Source organism: Condylura cristata, unplaced genomic scaffold (assembly GCF_000260355.1).
Source record: "Condylura cristata isolate star-nosed mole 26May11 unplaced genomic scaffold, ConCri1.0 scaffold00017, whole genome shotgun sequence".
Lineage (NCBI taxonomy): Eukaryota > Metazoa > Chordata > Mammalia > Eulipotyphla > Talpidae > Condylura > Condylura cristata.
Window position 1 is genome coordinate 16074582 of NW_004567118.1, and position 16779 is coordinate 16091360.

Here is a 16779-nt window from a genome sequence, read left to right on the forward strand (position 1 = left end):
GGAAGTGGCTTGAGCTTCTTAGTGCAGCACTTTAACCCGCTGGGCCATCAGGGAGGGCCGGTTTATGGGTTTTTTTAATCATCATTTCATTTCTGGCTTTCCAAATATTCTACTAGAAATTTTGTATTTATAACCAGAAAGAAAAGGAATTTCAATTGATAGTTTGCTATAAAGGACTTCTATTCTTTTTACAAATTATAGCAAACAGAATAAAGCACTTTCAATTCAATTAGATAGATTAATTCTTATTGAGGCGATTACAGGTTATTTAACTTGAAATGCAAAAAATGGAGCAAAATTAGTTGGGCATTCAAATTCCTCTAGAATTTATAAAATACAAGTCAAATACTAGCAGTATGTTTTTCTACAATACCCTTTTTTATCATCTATCTGGAGGCACAGCTGACATTTCCAACCAAAAAGTAAAAGGTGAACAAACTAGAGAAAACTATGAGGAAAAGATAATGTTGAAGAAAAGATCTATTGTTTGTATTCATATTATTACATGGATAAACAATAACTAGAGCAACACATTCAGCCTTTCTTGGCTCCCTCTCACTACTCTCCAAGGGAAAACAGGTTATATGATTGGTCTGTTTGGAAGTGTAACAGGGTGGCTCCCAAGAAAAGGGGAAATTCCAGGTTCCCAGAAGGAGGGAGCTGAGAAGAGAAAAAGCAGAAAAAAAGAAGGAATCTGAAGAGGAAAAAGGAAGCAGGATGGAGAGCCAGAAGGAGACCTGAGGAAGCCACATGGAGCAACAAGCATGTGAAGAAAACGTGCTTATTTCCTGGCCCTGAACTGGTTGAAAGAGATGTGGGTGAGAGACCCGTGGGGAGGCCGACTATGTCAGTGTTTATATTGATTTTGATTTTGCTCTTTTCCTTCCAGACTTGTCTGGCCCTTGATTGACCCTTTTCAATGGGTCCCGGACAAAAGGTGCTTTAGTCTTGTGGCGGGCTTTCAGGCCTTGCTTTGGACCGATTCCTTTTTGGTTGACTTTTGCCCACAAGGGAATGGGTAACTTCAGGTGTTTGATTTAGAAGTTATATTCTCTGTCTTCTGTATTGTATACTCACTCTATTAAAGTTCCTTTTCATTAAAGTCTTACATGTTTTGTCTTGATGTGGTGGATGGCAGAACCTATTTAGAGCAGGCAGGTTTGGGGATTCTAGGGTGCCCCTCTCTCCCTGCCCTGTAACAGACTGAGGAACTGAACATGCTTAGTTTATTTTCTTTCCCTTAGACTGCACAGAACATGTGCTCCTGCCAGCCCTTAATCATTTAATAGGCTGAACAGTAGAGTCACCATCTGCACAGAAGGAAGTTTGTGGTTTTTCAGCAACACCAATAACCTAAGAAAGAACCTAATTAACTCTGACATTCAATTTACAAAGTTGATTGTTACTACACATTTAAGCCACTGTCACCATTATTATCTCTACTTACAAAAAATCTGACATTATGATTTCTATCTGCAGCTTCTTGGTTCTGAACTTGAGCAGAAGAATGTTTGCTAGTTTTTGCCCACCCACTGCCCCACCCGTCAAACATACACACTAATACAGTAGTGCAAAGGACATCTCAGTACTTCCTTACAGGACTGATTATACCACCTAAGAAATGGCCTGTCCAAATGAGCATTGCTTCAAAACAATTTTTTTTAATTATTTATGTTAAATAGAGGTCATTTCCTCATTCTTGTCTTACAACCATAATGCCATCATGGGTATATATCATAAACAAGACTCCAAATTCCTATATTTGTGGAATTAGTCAGTTAAAAGACATCATTCCCTAGAGTTAGTGACCTACCTTCAGTCCATCATCCACATCCTTTACATAACCCTTTTCATATAGTTCCTGGGGAACATTTAAAATACGTTTTGAAAAGTCATTTTCCTGCCAGTCTACACAAAGACCTGCAATAAACAACAGTGATTTAAAAGCAGCAACAAGAGCATTTCTTCCATCAATTTTCTGCTATACCTTCTTTAAAATGGTCATATTTATCCAATATTGAGGATAGGCAAGAGAAAAAAGGATGCCATAACACTCTGATCAGTCCTTGAATTAACAGCATTTAGATTCAGCTAGACCTGGTAACTTGGGTTCTTACACTAGAAACAGCCAAAACAGCTCATCAAGAGAAACTGATAAAAATGCAAGGGCATACAAGACCAAAAGAAAAAAAAGAAAAAAAAAAAGCCATGTCAGACTTCTCACAGCAACTCAAACAGGCAAAATACCTTCGATTTGTGTGTTGAGGCCTGCTCCAGGGCCAGAGGTTTGGGAAATAATTCAATCTTTATGAGCCCTTGGAAATGGAAATGGTGTTTTTATTGGCCTCAGCAGAGTCATGATTCCATGTTCCCGAATGCCCCTGTACTCAGCCACAAGGGGAAAGCTATAGACTCTCCATTCAAACAAGAACAGATTCCAGTCTTTATTTTAAACTGTTTGACCCTACAGGTCTGGAGAGGATATTGCAATACCCCTGGAGAATAGGAGTAACAAGAATTCAAATTTGTTCAGTCTCAAGACACTGGTCTCTTCCACTGAAAGAGGTTTTAGTGTATGTCTATTTCCTGTGCTTGAGTATTAAAAGCATGATGTTATCACCTATAATAATTCAAAAGGCACTCTTCAAAGGACTTGACAAAAATAAAACATTTTTAGAAAAAAATATATCTTTTCTGCATGCCTATATCTTTTTCTGCCATAGAAGTCTTAACAAAAATGAGAGATTGAAGAGTATTGAACAGGTAAAGCAAATCACCAATAGACTGTGAGCTAATATCAAGAAAACACTGGCAGGCAAACATTTCAGTTGGTGGATTTAGATTTTCCAGGCCACCTTCTAGGACGTATGCCTAAAACGTCCATCTCTGAGGAAGATTTTAGTCTACCCAGAATAGATCTGAATCCACAGAACCACATGAATTTTCCCAGAATTTTTCCAAATTAGGTACCAAGATCACATAAATCACAATGTATCATCTGTCTACCTGGTACAAGTTTGATATTCCTAAGGCATAATAAAAGCCACAGGTGTATCAATTACCTGAGAGATACAAAATCCTATTAATCAATTTGGTTTCTATTTCTTGTCAAGTGTCCCGATATATTTTAAATAAACCTAAGACCAAAGGCCTGAAATATTCTACTGAGGTTTTTTTTTTTTTTTTGCACTTTAAGAAACAAAAAAGAAGTACTTTCTTACCACTGCCACTCCAGGGAAGAGTTGGGATACCTGCAGTTTGAGCAACTATAGAAGAGGCAATCTTATCCCCTAAAGCCCACATGGCCTGGCTTGGAGGACCTAAAAACAAAAGAAAAGAACTCTCACTGTAACATTTTGGCCTTCTTTCCATCACATACATTTTTTTCATCTATATAATTATGTTTCCATTTGTCTTCCTCAAGGAAACTACTATGTTTTGATTTATCATTGTACTATTTGCAGAACCTAATGTAGTAAGATTTTTATACACAGTAACAGTTCAATATGTAAATATATGCTGAATTATTCCTGATCAATCTAATACCCTAAAACAAAGACTATAGAGTTTGGGAGTTCAAATGTGCTGTATTACACTCTCCTTAGTCTTAGAGGAATGCAAAAGGGAGTTCTGTTGTTAATAAGGTTTACAAAGCATTATCATCACTGTGGAAGATCTCTGAGACAGAGAAATATTTTAAGCCATATAACTTCAATTTCTCTCTCTGCCATAAGGAGTGCAGAAAAGGCAAAAGAAATAGCTTTCATTCATTCGAACATAGTCTATATTCTTAAATATGAAGGTGCTGAATCATATGTAAAGGCACACTGCCAGAGGATAACTTAAATATCTGGTTATTTTTACTGTGTAAAAGTAGGCTCTTTCTCCACCTGTTTTCTTAAGACTGGTGACAAAGTTTTAAGTATTCTGGAAATAAAGATTCCTCTATATTTCATGGAAAAGAACCAAGGAAAAGAAAACACAATCAAGATGCAAAGAGATAAGGAGGATATAAGAAATGAAGGAATTTATAAGAAAAGACTAGCTCTACGAGTTGCTAATTAAAAAAAAGGGGGGGAGGGTCCTCCCTGGTGGCGCAGTGGATTAAAGCACAGCACTAAGAAGCTAAAAACACTTCAGCTGAGTTTGACCTACATGGCTCCGCAGACCTCTCCTGTCTCCCCACAACTCCCCTCAGCAGTGTACTTCGTTAGTCAGCCTGTTCTGCTCCCCACTCTGTCTCTGGTGAATCCTCTTGCCGCCCCTGTATCTCTGGCCTGTACCCCAGTTCTGTATACCTAAATAAGTAAATCTTTAAATAATTAAAAAAAAAGCTCAGCACTTGTTAAAAGAAAAGCAGAATGCAGAGTGTAATATGGGCAACATCAGCAGAGAACAACAAAAAGACAGGAGCTCTTATGCCAAAAAGACTTACCCATGAAGGCAATGCCATTTTTCAAAAGAAGTTCTGGAAGCTTGGGATTCTCAGAGGCATGACCCCATCCAGCCCACACTGCCTGCAAGGGAATACAGTATGAGTCATTCTTAAAATTCATACTAAAAACAACCTGATGAACTGTATTACTCTCTGCCAAGACTGACCCTACTCCATGAGGCACAATGGCTTCACAGAAGCCTTATGTTTAATTCCATTTCAGTATTTGATTCTGGCAAACATTTTATAGAATAGCAGTAAGCAGTCCATTTTGACAAAACTTGTCCATTCTGATATCCAAAGAGGTCGAAACTGGTATTAAGATTCAACTAGTCTTGTGCTTTAGAAAACCCAATTCATGGCCTTTCAAATAGTCTCTATAGAACCTTCTCTAGAAATATAGGTTGCCTTTCACAGGTTCAACGTCTTTGACTTTCTTCCAATCCCACTTTTATATCTAATGGTTATACTAACATACTAATCTCATTTTTGTTTTTTCTCTTTGGATTATATGCTACTTATCCTAAACTTTCTAACACAATGAGACAGGAAAGAAACAACCAACTTCTATACCACCCAATTTTGGGCTAAAAATATTCCACAGGAAATAAGCATTGTTTATTTACTTGGAAAGCTTTGAAGGTGAAATTAATAAAATAAATAATGTCTAAGAGACCCTTGCAAACCTCTTGTATTACATTTTCTTTTGACTCATTTCTTCTGTCCATCTTTCTTTTCCCTATTAGTTCATATAAAGGCATTTATCATCAATTTTCAACAAAGATGCTTGATATAAAATTAAAAGTTCTTTCCTGGATATCTCTTTACGCCAAATGGTGAAATGGCAGAATTTTATTTTAAATAAAGCATTATCATCTCTTACTTGCACCGGGATCCTTTTAGCTATATCAAGAATTAATTCCACATTTGCATAGTTGTTGTTGTTTGGTCCTCCAGGAACAGGCACATAGTGATCTGCCATCTTAATGTATTCTAAAAATGCAAGCAAATTAATGGAGAATACATGCTTTATTTTCAGAATTATACCAGCAAAACAAAACTATGTAAAGATCAGGTACTATCACAAACTGAATTAAATGGAGGTAATTTCCAGGATCATTTACTTGGTGGCTCTGATTTTTGTCAAGTCCTAGGCACTAATTCTGCACTATCTCATATTTAAGAAGCTCTTATGCTAAAAGTTCTCAAACATTCCACTTTGTTAGACCCTTCTGAAGAGTCCTTGTGATTCCTATATAAAGGATGCTGTGCTTATCACTTTAGAGGCCCATGCATTCTATTCTGAGAAAAAGTTTTAATCTTGATACCCTTTGTCTTTAAACTTGCTCTGCACTTGTGAAAAGTCCTTTTCCTGACAGAAAGAGAGTAGTAGAGTGTGGAAGGTTTGTACACCTAAATGTTTAAAAAGGGTTTATCAGGAATGTTGGACATAGTACGTATTTAAGAGGCTTTTTTTGTTTGTTTGTTAAAGACTTATTTATTTATATATAACTAGGATACAGGTCAGAGGTGCAGTGGTGGTGAGAGGATTCACCCAAGACAGAGTAGGGAGCAGAACAGGCAGATTGACAAAATACACTGCTGAGGGGAGGAGCGGATGAGTCGGGGAGGTCTGCACCATGTGGGTCACCTAGGGGGCCAGTGATCAAACTCTCACTGAAGCAGCTGGGGGCCTTAAGAGGCTTTTAAAAGATTACTACATTCTTTTGGCCTTTTTTTTTTTCTACTTAGTATTGCGTTTCAAATTTGTTCCCAGATGTCTCTCTATTCCTATCTGGCAACTTGTAGCAGAACAGTTACAATGTATAAGGACTTTATTAAGAACTTTTTACCTATTATCCCATTTAATTCTCAACAGCCCTATTCCTGATAAGTATTACTAGCACCCAGGTTACAGGAAATTCCAGTTTTGGAGCAGTTAAATAACATGTCAAAGTCCATCTCCATCATTTTTTTTTAAAGATTTATTTGTGCATTCAGAACTGGGGTACAGGCCAGAGGTTCAGGGGCAAGAGGCTTCACCAGAGACAGAGTGGGGAGTAGAACAGGCAGACTGACGAAGTACACTGCTGAAGGGAGCAGCAGGCGGGTCAGGAGAGGTCTGCCATACCATGTGGTCACCTCCCGGGCAGGCGGAAATCGAACTCATGCTGAAGTGGCTCCAGCTTCTTGGTGCTGTGCTTTAACCCGCTGCGCCACCAGGGACGGCCTCCATCATATTTTTTAATATACCTTTTCTATCTTGTTCTTTATTTTAAAAGGTTTTTAAGTCCTAAATAGAATTCTACTCTTAGTTACAAGGTCCTACAATTTGTTCAAAACAAAAATATTTCTTGTTCTCTTTATAAGAGGGGAAACATGCTATTTTTTTAATTAGATAAATATATCAGGATGTAATAATGCTACTTTTTATAAGTCAATAACACCCACTGCTCTACCATTTGGAGACAGTTCATGCCTTATATACTATAAACCATAAATTGTGAACCAATTTAACAATATATTGTAGGTACCTTCCATACATTATGTCACAGAGATCTATTTAATATATATTTACTGTTGTGTGTGTGTGTGTGTGTATATATATATATATATATATATATATATATATATATATATATATGAAACCTATATACTCAATACGTAGTGTTTCTATAGTTCACAATTTATTTAACTTATTGCTGAATATATAGGTCATTAATAATAATTAAAAAAATCCTGATCTATAATTGCTTTGGTTTGCACTTCTTTTGATTACTTTTGGTAATGAATCTCTTTTCAGATGTTTATTGCCCTTTATAAGTCTTTTTGTGGACAGCCTATTCATGGCTGTTCATTTCCTACTAAAGAATATCTCTCTCCTGTTATAGGTAGAAATTCTTAGTTAGTATGTTTTTATAAATTAGCATTTGTCGTTAACATTTTTTAATTTTCTAAATATTTTCATTTTTATGTAATCAAATCCAAATTTCTTTGTAGTTTTGCCTTTTTTTCTGGCTCTGTGCCCCTAGATACAGAACCTACTTTTGCTTCTCCTCTCTCCCTCTTCCTCTCTCTCTCATACACACAGAGTCTGCGAAGGTGTTGCCACCACTAACCAGCCACAGTTCATTCTACCAATAAATCTTCTATCATCATTAGGTAGATACTGAAGAAAGGAGAGATGTCCTGGCAGGTAGAAATTACGTAACTTGCATTTCTCCATTATCTACTAGTTCCCACAGCCCATAATTACCACCAGACTCACTAATTCATAGTGTATTCATAACTAAATTTAAAAACTCCCCTCAGAAAAGAACACTCAGTTCTTTACATGGATTTCACTAATCATCCACCTCTCCAACTTTCCCATTAACTATTATGAAAAAAAATCTCCAACTGGTCAACTTACAATAAACAATTAATATTATTATTCCTACTGTTATTCTCAGCTCCTTTTAACCTTAATTTTGCCTGTTTCCCTCAAGTCTCAGAGGATGAAGCTTCACTTGCAAGTTAAATTTCCTATCTAGAGCTCCTCTTTCATAATTTTTTAAAATGTAAAAATAATTTGTGTTTTCAACTGGACTGCAGTGAGAGTTGCACAATGGTATACATTTACTAAAACTTGAAACTTAAGTTTTAAAGAGTGGCCTTTATAGCACATAAATTATACTCAACAAAGCTATTAAAAATAACAGAATAGAGGGCCCTCCCTGGTGGCACAAAGGGTTAGGACGCAGAACTACAAACTAGCCACAGCTAATTCAGTGCGAGTTCAATCCCCGGCCCCAAGGGGTAACTCACATGGCTCAGCAGACCTCTCCTGACCCGCCTTCTGCTCCCCTCAGCAGCATACCTTGTAGACTTGCCTGTTCTCCCCACTCTATACCTGGTGAAGTCTCTCACAGTCCCTGCACTTCTGGCTTGACCCCAGTTCTGTATGCATAAATAAATCTTTAAAAAAAAATCATAAAAAAAATAAGAGAATAGAAAGGCTAGAAAAAAAATGAAAAAAGAAAAATTATCAGTAACACTAATTCCTTAATTCAATATCATAAGTATTGTAACACTTTCTAGCATTCTAATTTTTAAATAACTTTTAAATAAATTGTAATAATTGTATAAACTGTTTTAAAAGGAAGCAGAAACACAAATAGAACTGAAAACCCCATCCCCAGAGATAACTAGTATTGCTGTCTTGATTTATGTTGCAACACCTTTATTTCCCCTGACTATCCACTTCTTTTCTATTACTATATCATGCTATCAATCTCCTTTTAGCCAAATTTTTTCTTTACAGTTTGACAGACACTACTCTGTCTATTCTCATGATTCCAGTCTTCAGCCATTCATATCTTAAGTACTTCTCAGTGTTGGGTATGGGCAAGATCTATGACTTGCTTCAAGCCAAGAGAATACTCCAAAGATGTGGCAATGTCACTTCCACAATAACATTCCAGAAAGACTTAACTGGTCATGCTAGGAGTCTCTCACTTGAGGTAGCAGCTGGTCATTATTTGAATGGCCCCTATGACAATTTGCTGACAGTAGTTTCTAGCCAGCAATCAGCTAAACCTTCAGGCCCTCATTCTGACAGCCCACAAAAAACTGAACATTGCCAACAGTCACGTGGGCTTGAAAGCAGATGCATTCCAAGTCAGAGGAGACTGCAGCTAAGATGACAACTGACAGCAGCCTTGTGATGGCCTAAAGTAAAAGCCTCAGCAAAGCTGTGCCCTGACTACAGAAACTGTGAGATAAATGGCCTGTGTTTTAAGTTGCTAAGTGTATGGGAATATTGTTACATGATAATAGATAATTAATTCCCAAGTAAAAAGAAAATGAAAAAGAAAAAATAACACCCGCAAATCAGAATATATTCTCATACTAATAACAGAGACAGAGTGGAGAGCATTACAGGCAGAACTGACAAAGAACACTGCTGAGGGGAGCAGCGGGCAGGTCAGAAGAGGTCTGCCGCACCAAGCAGATCACCTCTGGGGTGGGGATCGAACTCATGCTGAAGTGGCTTTAGCTTTTTAGTGCTGTACTTTAACCCGCTGCGCCACCAGGGAGGGCCCTCCACATTTCTTTATAATGATTGCAAGTTACTTCATGAAATTAGCAAGGCACATTTTCCTTAACTAACCCACTAATGTTAGACACTTATGTTATTCCCAGTTTCTCACTATTTTAAATAATAATGAGTGAATACCCTTATCTGACTCTATTTACACCACATAGTGCATTTGTTCCTCAGGATGAATACTGCAAATTAGATTCTCCTGGTCAAATACAGGCATATTCTTGCCCACCTGTGCTCCTGACCCCATTCTGTTCCCTCTCCCCTAAGTCTCATGTATACATCTACTCTCCTGTCTCCTTTCTCTCAGATTGTACACATTCCCTTCCTTTCCAAGTCTCTCTCATTGTGAAAAAGTTTGTTGATTCTGAATTACTTTTATTGTCTTTTTTTTCTTCTCTTCTCATCCAAAATACCCAAGAACATACCCACATTGGCTATCTCCACATCACTTCCCATTCATTCCTTAACATCTGCATGCCCAGATTGTTCCCATCTAACTATTCTTGCAAAAGTTATCAATGATTTCCTCATTGCTAGGCAGGTTTCTGTTCCTGTGTTATTAAATCCCTGACACATTTGGCTCTTATTAAAATTCTTTTTTTTTTTTTCTTCCATCTCTCTAATCATCTCTTCTCACTTCTTGTTTATGGAATTGTTTTTCTCAGTCTACCCCTAAATGTTACTCTATACAAATTTCACCTGTGGTTCTCCTAATTTTCTCTGTTCTTTCAGGGGGTAATGTTAGCTACCACATATTTGCTGTTAATATACACTCATAATCTCCAGCTCTCATTATTTCTAAGTCCTATAAGAACATATTAAAAGCATTTATAAGATCTACTTGTACCATAAGTACCTGAGGCCTAATCTGCACACCCCCCAATAAAAAACCTTGCTCTTCCTATGTTATTTATTATTTTGCCTATCAGAAGTATTAGCATCTGCCTACTCAACTGAAAATTAACAATTTAATTTTTGTCACAATCACCAAATCTTGCCAATTTCTGCCCTGGAATACCCTTTTCTTCCCCCTAAATGCTCCATTAAAACTCTTATTCCTTCTTGTCGAAGCATAAGCCCTTTCAGAAAGCTTTCTCTTAACTCTATGTTCTCACAGAACCCTTCCATATGTTTACTAAAGAATTTACCTCATTGTATTGAAATTACTGTAAATGAGACATTTACTCAACTGTGGCTCCCCATGTTCACTGAGCGAATAAGCAAATAAATTAAGAGCAAGGGAAGGTCCTAGGGAAAGAAATCATGTAAGGTAGTTTACATTGTTATAGAAAAATCTCATCTTTACAATCATCCTTTAGCCTTCTGATCTTCCTTTCACAGATTAAAAATATATGGCTGAGATGTTAAAGGGTTAAGCTGAATGATTTTACAGAATCACATCTGTTTTCCAATGAATTGATGCCTTCTGTTCTTCTAAAAAGATGACATAATGACCCTTATTCCTTAGGAATAGTCTTAACACCATCATTTCAAAACAGATATATATAAATCAAAAAAGGTTTTAAAAGAAAGCTCTTTAAAGAATTAAGCCATGCTATCTGTACATTCTCTTTGGATCTTACACTTTAGTGATACAAAAAAGTACAAAAGAAAAAAGCTAGCCACACCTGCCAGCTATAATCAATAGATTTTATCTACAACCAGCAGATGGCCCAAATGAACATAGAGAATAAGCAGAAGACCTTAGAGAATGAAAATCACTGGGGTCGTAAAAGTCCTCTCCCTCAGAAGAAGGGAAAAAAAGAATCTCCACCTAAGTTTCTCTAAAATTCAGTGTCACTGGTAAGTAAAATAGCATGTCTTCCTAAATTTTCTACTAAAAACTTATTATTTACTATTTATGTGGTGTAGCAAATACTTAAATTAACACTGAAAAGGTGTACATCTGAAAATTCAAATTAACACTTAGGTTAAATTTCTACTTATCTGTACTTAGAACACAGAAGTATGTGTTGAGGTTAAATATAATACAATAACTTTTATATGCCTAATAGTATTTTTATTACAGAGAAATTCTTTTTAAAGGATTTCACAGGAAATTCTGGGGCTTGGGAAGCCCCCCAAAATCAATATCCTCCTACTTAATGGCTATGCTTTTCACCACTTACTGCTTGAGAGAGATGCTTAATAACTTACCTGCATTGGCTTTAAGATCTTCAGGTGTCACCATGACAACAAATCGGATTGCACGTTCATTTCGAAACATCTCATAAGACCACCGACGGATAGACCGCATGCATTTCACTGCTGCAATGCCGTTGTTGGCAATAAGAACCTGGAAGATGTAAATTGGGGGGAAAGGAATAAAAGGCGATGATAAGGGGAAAGAAATGAAACTATTTTTTTTTCTCAAAAAATGTCAGATTCTCAAACAAGAATTTGTATCGCTGGACTAGGCAGTAAGGATAATCAATGTGTGTGTGTGTGTGTGTGTGTGTGTGTGTGTGTAAAGATTTATTTATTTACTCATATAGAACTGGGGTACAGGCCAGAAGTACAGAGGTGGTGACAGGCTTCACCCGAGACAGAGTGGGGAACAGAACAGGCAGATCCACGAAGTACACTGCTGAGGGGAGCAGCGGGCAAGACAGGAGAGCTCTGCTGTGCCATGTGGGTCACCTCCAGGAACAGGGATTGCACTCACACTGAAGTGGCTGTGGCTCTCTTATAGTGCTGTGCTTTAACCCACTGCACCACCAGGGAGGGCCCCAAGGTGTGTTTTTAAACGTCTGCTAAAGCAAATACTTCAGCACGTGGCAGCTAAAACTAACTTTTCTTTAACTTCTTTTCTTGAAGGGAAAAAAAAATTACAATTACTGAAATCCTCTAAGTTTGTGGATTATTCTGTGGTCTCTACCACCAGGAAATAAAAGATGACAAACTTCAGAAAGATGGTGTATTCTCAAATAAGGACTAGGGGAAACTGAACAGTGTCATGGTATAAACCACTCTCTGTTGTAAGCACAGAACATGTGTAATAATCCTGGCAGCAACCACACTCTCTCCAAAATGTTCAACCAAATGTTTTACAATGATGGAAACTGCCCCTTAGAAAGAACAACTACAAGAAAAGTGAAAGAATCAATGCTCCTGAGACTTCTTTATAAATAAACTTTTCATTTCCTTCCCTGTCTTAGAATTCTGCTCCTGAGGATACATAGATTGAGAGACACGTCATCTATCTTTGTTCAGAGGCTAACAGGACAGCACTGCCAGGACACTTGCACAAATGGGAACAAAGTGCCCATCCCTCCATCTTTTAAGCACTGCAAGTTATTTCAAACAATTCATCCTCTGTTCTGACACAGTTTACATAAAAGTGACACAGAATAACTCATAACATTTCAAAACACCTATAATCTCTTTAAGTATTTCAGGTGATCTATTCCCTCTCAACATCTCAAATACCAGAAGCTAGTAAGTCACAGTGTATCAAACTCTTTAAGCCTGCTGTTCTGAAACTCCCTCTCCTCTCTTAGCTCTGAACCCAACACTATGACTTCTTATCTCTTCACCACCCTCACAAGCTCATCAATTTCTCATACCCTCTGGGATCAGTGTATCCTACCCTGGAAAACTGAAAGAAATTTTAAAAAGAAGTTTATGAGCACTGCTTCATCTTAGAAATTAGCCATGTCTAAATACATATTAGAGAAAATAGTGAAATTATTCAAGAGGATGCTAAGGAAACAAAGGATATTTTGACACAAAGAGGCAAAGTCTCTGAAAATCTAAGTATTAGTTTTGAGCAAATCTAGCACATCTGGATATTAACTCTCGTGTACATTTGAAAAAATAATTTATAATTTAACAAGTTATAACTTACCTTCTCAATCACTTTATTCCCTCCAAAACGAGTAACAAATTCTGCTGGAGAAGCTACAGTGAAATCTCTCTGTGAGTCTATTTTCTTGCGATCACGACATTGCTTTCCTAGGTGCATGCCAGACATGCTGGACCTATAAAGATAGAGAAACCATGAAAGTCTGTAGACAGATTTCTTCATATCATTCATCTCCTCTAAAGACCTGCTTTTCACTGCCATACTTATGGCAAGTGCATGCTTGTGAAGACCACATTTTAAATATAAGGAAAAAGGGGAAAAAAAGCTTTGCAGCCCTCCCTGGTAGCGCAGCACTGAGAATCTAAAGCGGCTTCTGCTATATAAGTTCAAGCCTGCCCCGCAGGTGACCACATGGCGCAGCAGACCTCTCCTGACCCGCCCGCTGCTCCTCTCAGGAGTGTACTTTGTCGATCTGCCTGTTCTGTTCCCCACTCTGTCTCTGGTGAAGCTTCTCACCGCCCCTGAGCCTCTGGCCTGTACCCATGTTCTGTATGCACAAATAAATAAATCTTTAAAAAAAAAAAAAAAAGATCTTTGCTGGTGCAAATTTAAGAGAATAGTATAAATTCCTGAATAAAAAAATAGTAAGGTTTATCAGCAGATGCCAGCACAAAGAGGGAAAGATAACATGAAACAAGACCACTTAAAGAATACTTATCTATTACAATTAAGAGACTGTCCAAAGCTTAAAAACACAGCAAAATTGTTTTTAGAACACAATTCTGGCATGCAGATGATCTTCACCTCTGAATCTCTCGCTGCTGCCTTTCTTATCAACTTTACACCCACATTTTAAATTACCTTCAAAATATTTTGACTGGTTAACCTATAGGTTTCAAAATTCAACAGCACTAAAACCAAATTCTTCACAAGCCTGCAGAATATACTGTATTTCATTAATTTTAAGAAGCCCTCCTCACCCTCTTCTTTTTACTTTTTACCATCTCTGAAATTGGTATCTTACAATTAAAGGTATGCCTTACATAATCAGCAGTATTTTGTTGTTGCTGTTGTAGTCTTAGGGATATATCCCATAATGGTGCCAAACTGGATATTTTTGTTCAGTTTTGTCAATGTCAAGGTAAGGCAGAAGGATAAGAAAAAGGACATTCCTCTTATCAGCTCTCATCAGCATTACTCCATAGTAAGAGTTAAATTCCTGCTTCTGGCATCTTTCAAAAGTCCTGGGAAGAGCCTTGAGGTAAGAAGGCTCTGGCTCCTAGGCTGTGGCTCCTAGGCAGTCACACTCACCAGTCTCTGTCTCTAGACTATGTTGCCTGCCTGTCACTCTCTTCGCTGGTCAGGCCTCCTCCTCAGGGGTCTGGGAGCTAGCTACTCAAAGCTTACTCTGGGAGGGAGTTCCGAGGGAGCTGCTTCCTATAGTTAGTATTCAACTCACATAAAAACACCCCCTTTTTGTTCTTTTATTCATCTAATAGTCAAGGGACCAGTTCTCCCTAGTCCTCTGTTTATGTAGGTTCTCATTCTCTGACTAGATCATGACTGATAGATCCTCTGGAAGAACTTGTTGAGGATTAAATGAGGTAGTGGGTATAAATAGTGTTCTTTATATATCAATATGTACCAATCATAGGATAGAACAACTAAAATCGGGTCCCCCCTAGTGGCGCAACTGGTTAAAGCACAACACTATGAAGCTATCCACAGCCACTGCAGCATAAGTTCAATCCCTCTCCAACCTGAGAGCTGACTCACATGGCATGGCAGACCTCTCCTGTTCTGCCTGCTGCTCCTCTTAGTAGTGTATTCAATGTATTTCTCCTGACTCTGTATCTGATGAATCCTCTTACCCCTCGCACTTCTGGCCTATCTCCCAGTTCTTATGTGCAGAAATAGATCTTTAAAAAAAAAAAAAACTAAAATATACACATTTTAAAAAGAAATATATAAATATAACAGAATTATGCAAGCGTGTAAACAACAAACAATGAAAATGTGATGAAGGAAAATGACCATCTGGACAGGAGGAGGCAGGGGGAAAGGGAGAAGAGAGCACATAGTTAGCTGTATAGATGAAGGCAATGACCTGCCTTTTAGGTCATAGACTTTCAAATTATTTTTACAATATTTTAAAAATAATAATCTAATAAATAGTGACTACAAATGGACTAATGAGTCTGTCATAAACCAAGGACTATGAATGTACAATTCTATCACCTGAAGTTAAATGCATGAATTCCACAGAGATCACCTTACAGTTAGTTAGGGAAGGAGAGATAGAGAGAATATAAAGGGGCTGCCTGAATATCAGACAAGTTGGGGAGCAGGCTTTGGGGGTTCATAAGATTTAATCAGTGGCCTGGAGATAACAAAGGAGTACTTGTTTGAGGGTCTCTTAAAATCAACAAGGAGAGAAAAGCAGGTCTTACTTTTAAGGATCAAAAACTTCATGTAAGCCCTCCCTTGTGGCGCAGGGGGTTAAAGAACGGCTCTGAGAATCTAAAGCCGCTTCCACATGAGTTCGATTCCCGATTCCCGCCTGCCCGGGAGGTGACCACATGGTGTGGCAGACCTCTCCTGATCCAAACGCTGCTCCCCTCAGCAGTGTACTTTGTCGATCTGCCTGTTCTGTTCCCCACTCTGTCTCTGGTGAAGCCTCTCGCCGCCCCTGAGCGAATAAATAAATCTTAAAAAAAAAAAAAAAATTTTTCATAGAAACCAAATTCAGAAGTGAGGCACTAGCTTAAAACAAGGGGAGCAAATGCAAAGAGAGACTAGGTCTCAAAATCCTCACCTCTCTCCTACCTTTCCTCAGGAAGCTATTAAAGAATATTCTTTCAAAAGGTCAGCATAAACTAAGAAAAGAAAGACAATGGAAAACTGAGGTTCCAAAACAGAAAGAAGGGAATTCATAAATGATTGTCCAAATTATGAACAGCTATATACCAAGATTTTCTCCCAAAGGTGAGAGAGTTCAAGTGAAAAGAAAAAAGAAAGAATGGGTTTTCTAAAAATGTTTTGTCAACTTGGGTTTTTTTTATTATATTAGTTTATTTTTACATATTTTTGTTCATTTTTCCATCTCAGTTACAATCCCCTTGGGTTTCCCATCACCAAATCACCCTTGTGCCACCACCGTAGTCCAATGCATTTCCCTACCCCACTGCTTTTGATCCTATTCCCTACTCCACCCTCACAAAATGTCTCTGGTATATAGCTGTTCATCATTATCATTATTTTCTCGCCTGTTCCATTATATTCCTGCTATGAGAGAAACCATATGGTATTTGTCCTTTTCTTTCTGGCTTATTTCACTAAGCATGATCTTTTCTACAACTTGGTTTTTTATCTGCTGTTTTTGCAAGGTCCAGTTTAGTATTCAGGTAATTTCCTTTTTCAAGATAAAAACTCCAGATTGAAAAAAAAAAA

The 16779-nt window shown here is 37.7% G+C and overlaps 1 protein-coding gene across 2 annotated transcripts in view; it reads right to left on the reverse strand.

Annotated features, from left to right (window-relative positions):
* ACACA (acetyl-CoA carboxylase alpha) overlaps positions 1-16779 on the reverse strand; it is a 214492-nt gene that overhangs the window by 164252 nt on the left and 33461 nt on the right. For both annotated transcript variants that reach the window (XM_012726261.1, XM_012726260.1), the window contains exons 4-9: positions 13372-13504; positions 11682-11820; positions 5319-5428; positions 4436-4517; positions 3222-3320; positions 1814-1920 (exon numbers count right to left, since the gene is read on the reverse strand). In XM_012726261.1, the coding sequence (XP_012581715.1) occupies positions 1814-1920; positions 3222-3320; positions 4436-4517; positions 5319-5428; positions 11682-11820; positions 13372-13504 (670 nt within the window). The remainder of the gene's footprint in view (positions 1-1813; positions 1921-3221; positions 3321-4435; positions 4518-5318; positions 5429-11681; positions 11821-13371; positions 13505-16779) is intronic.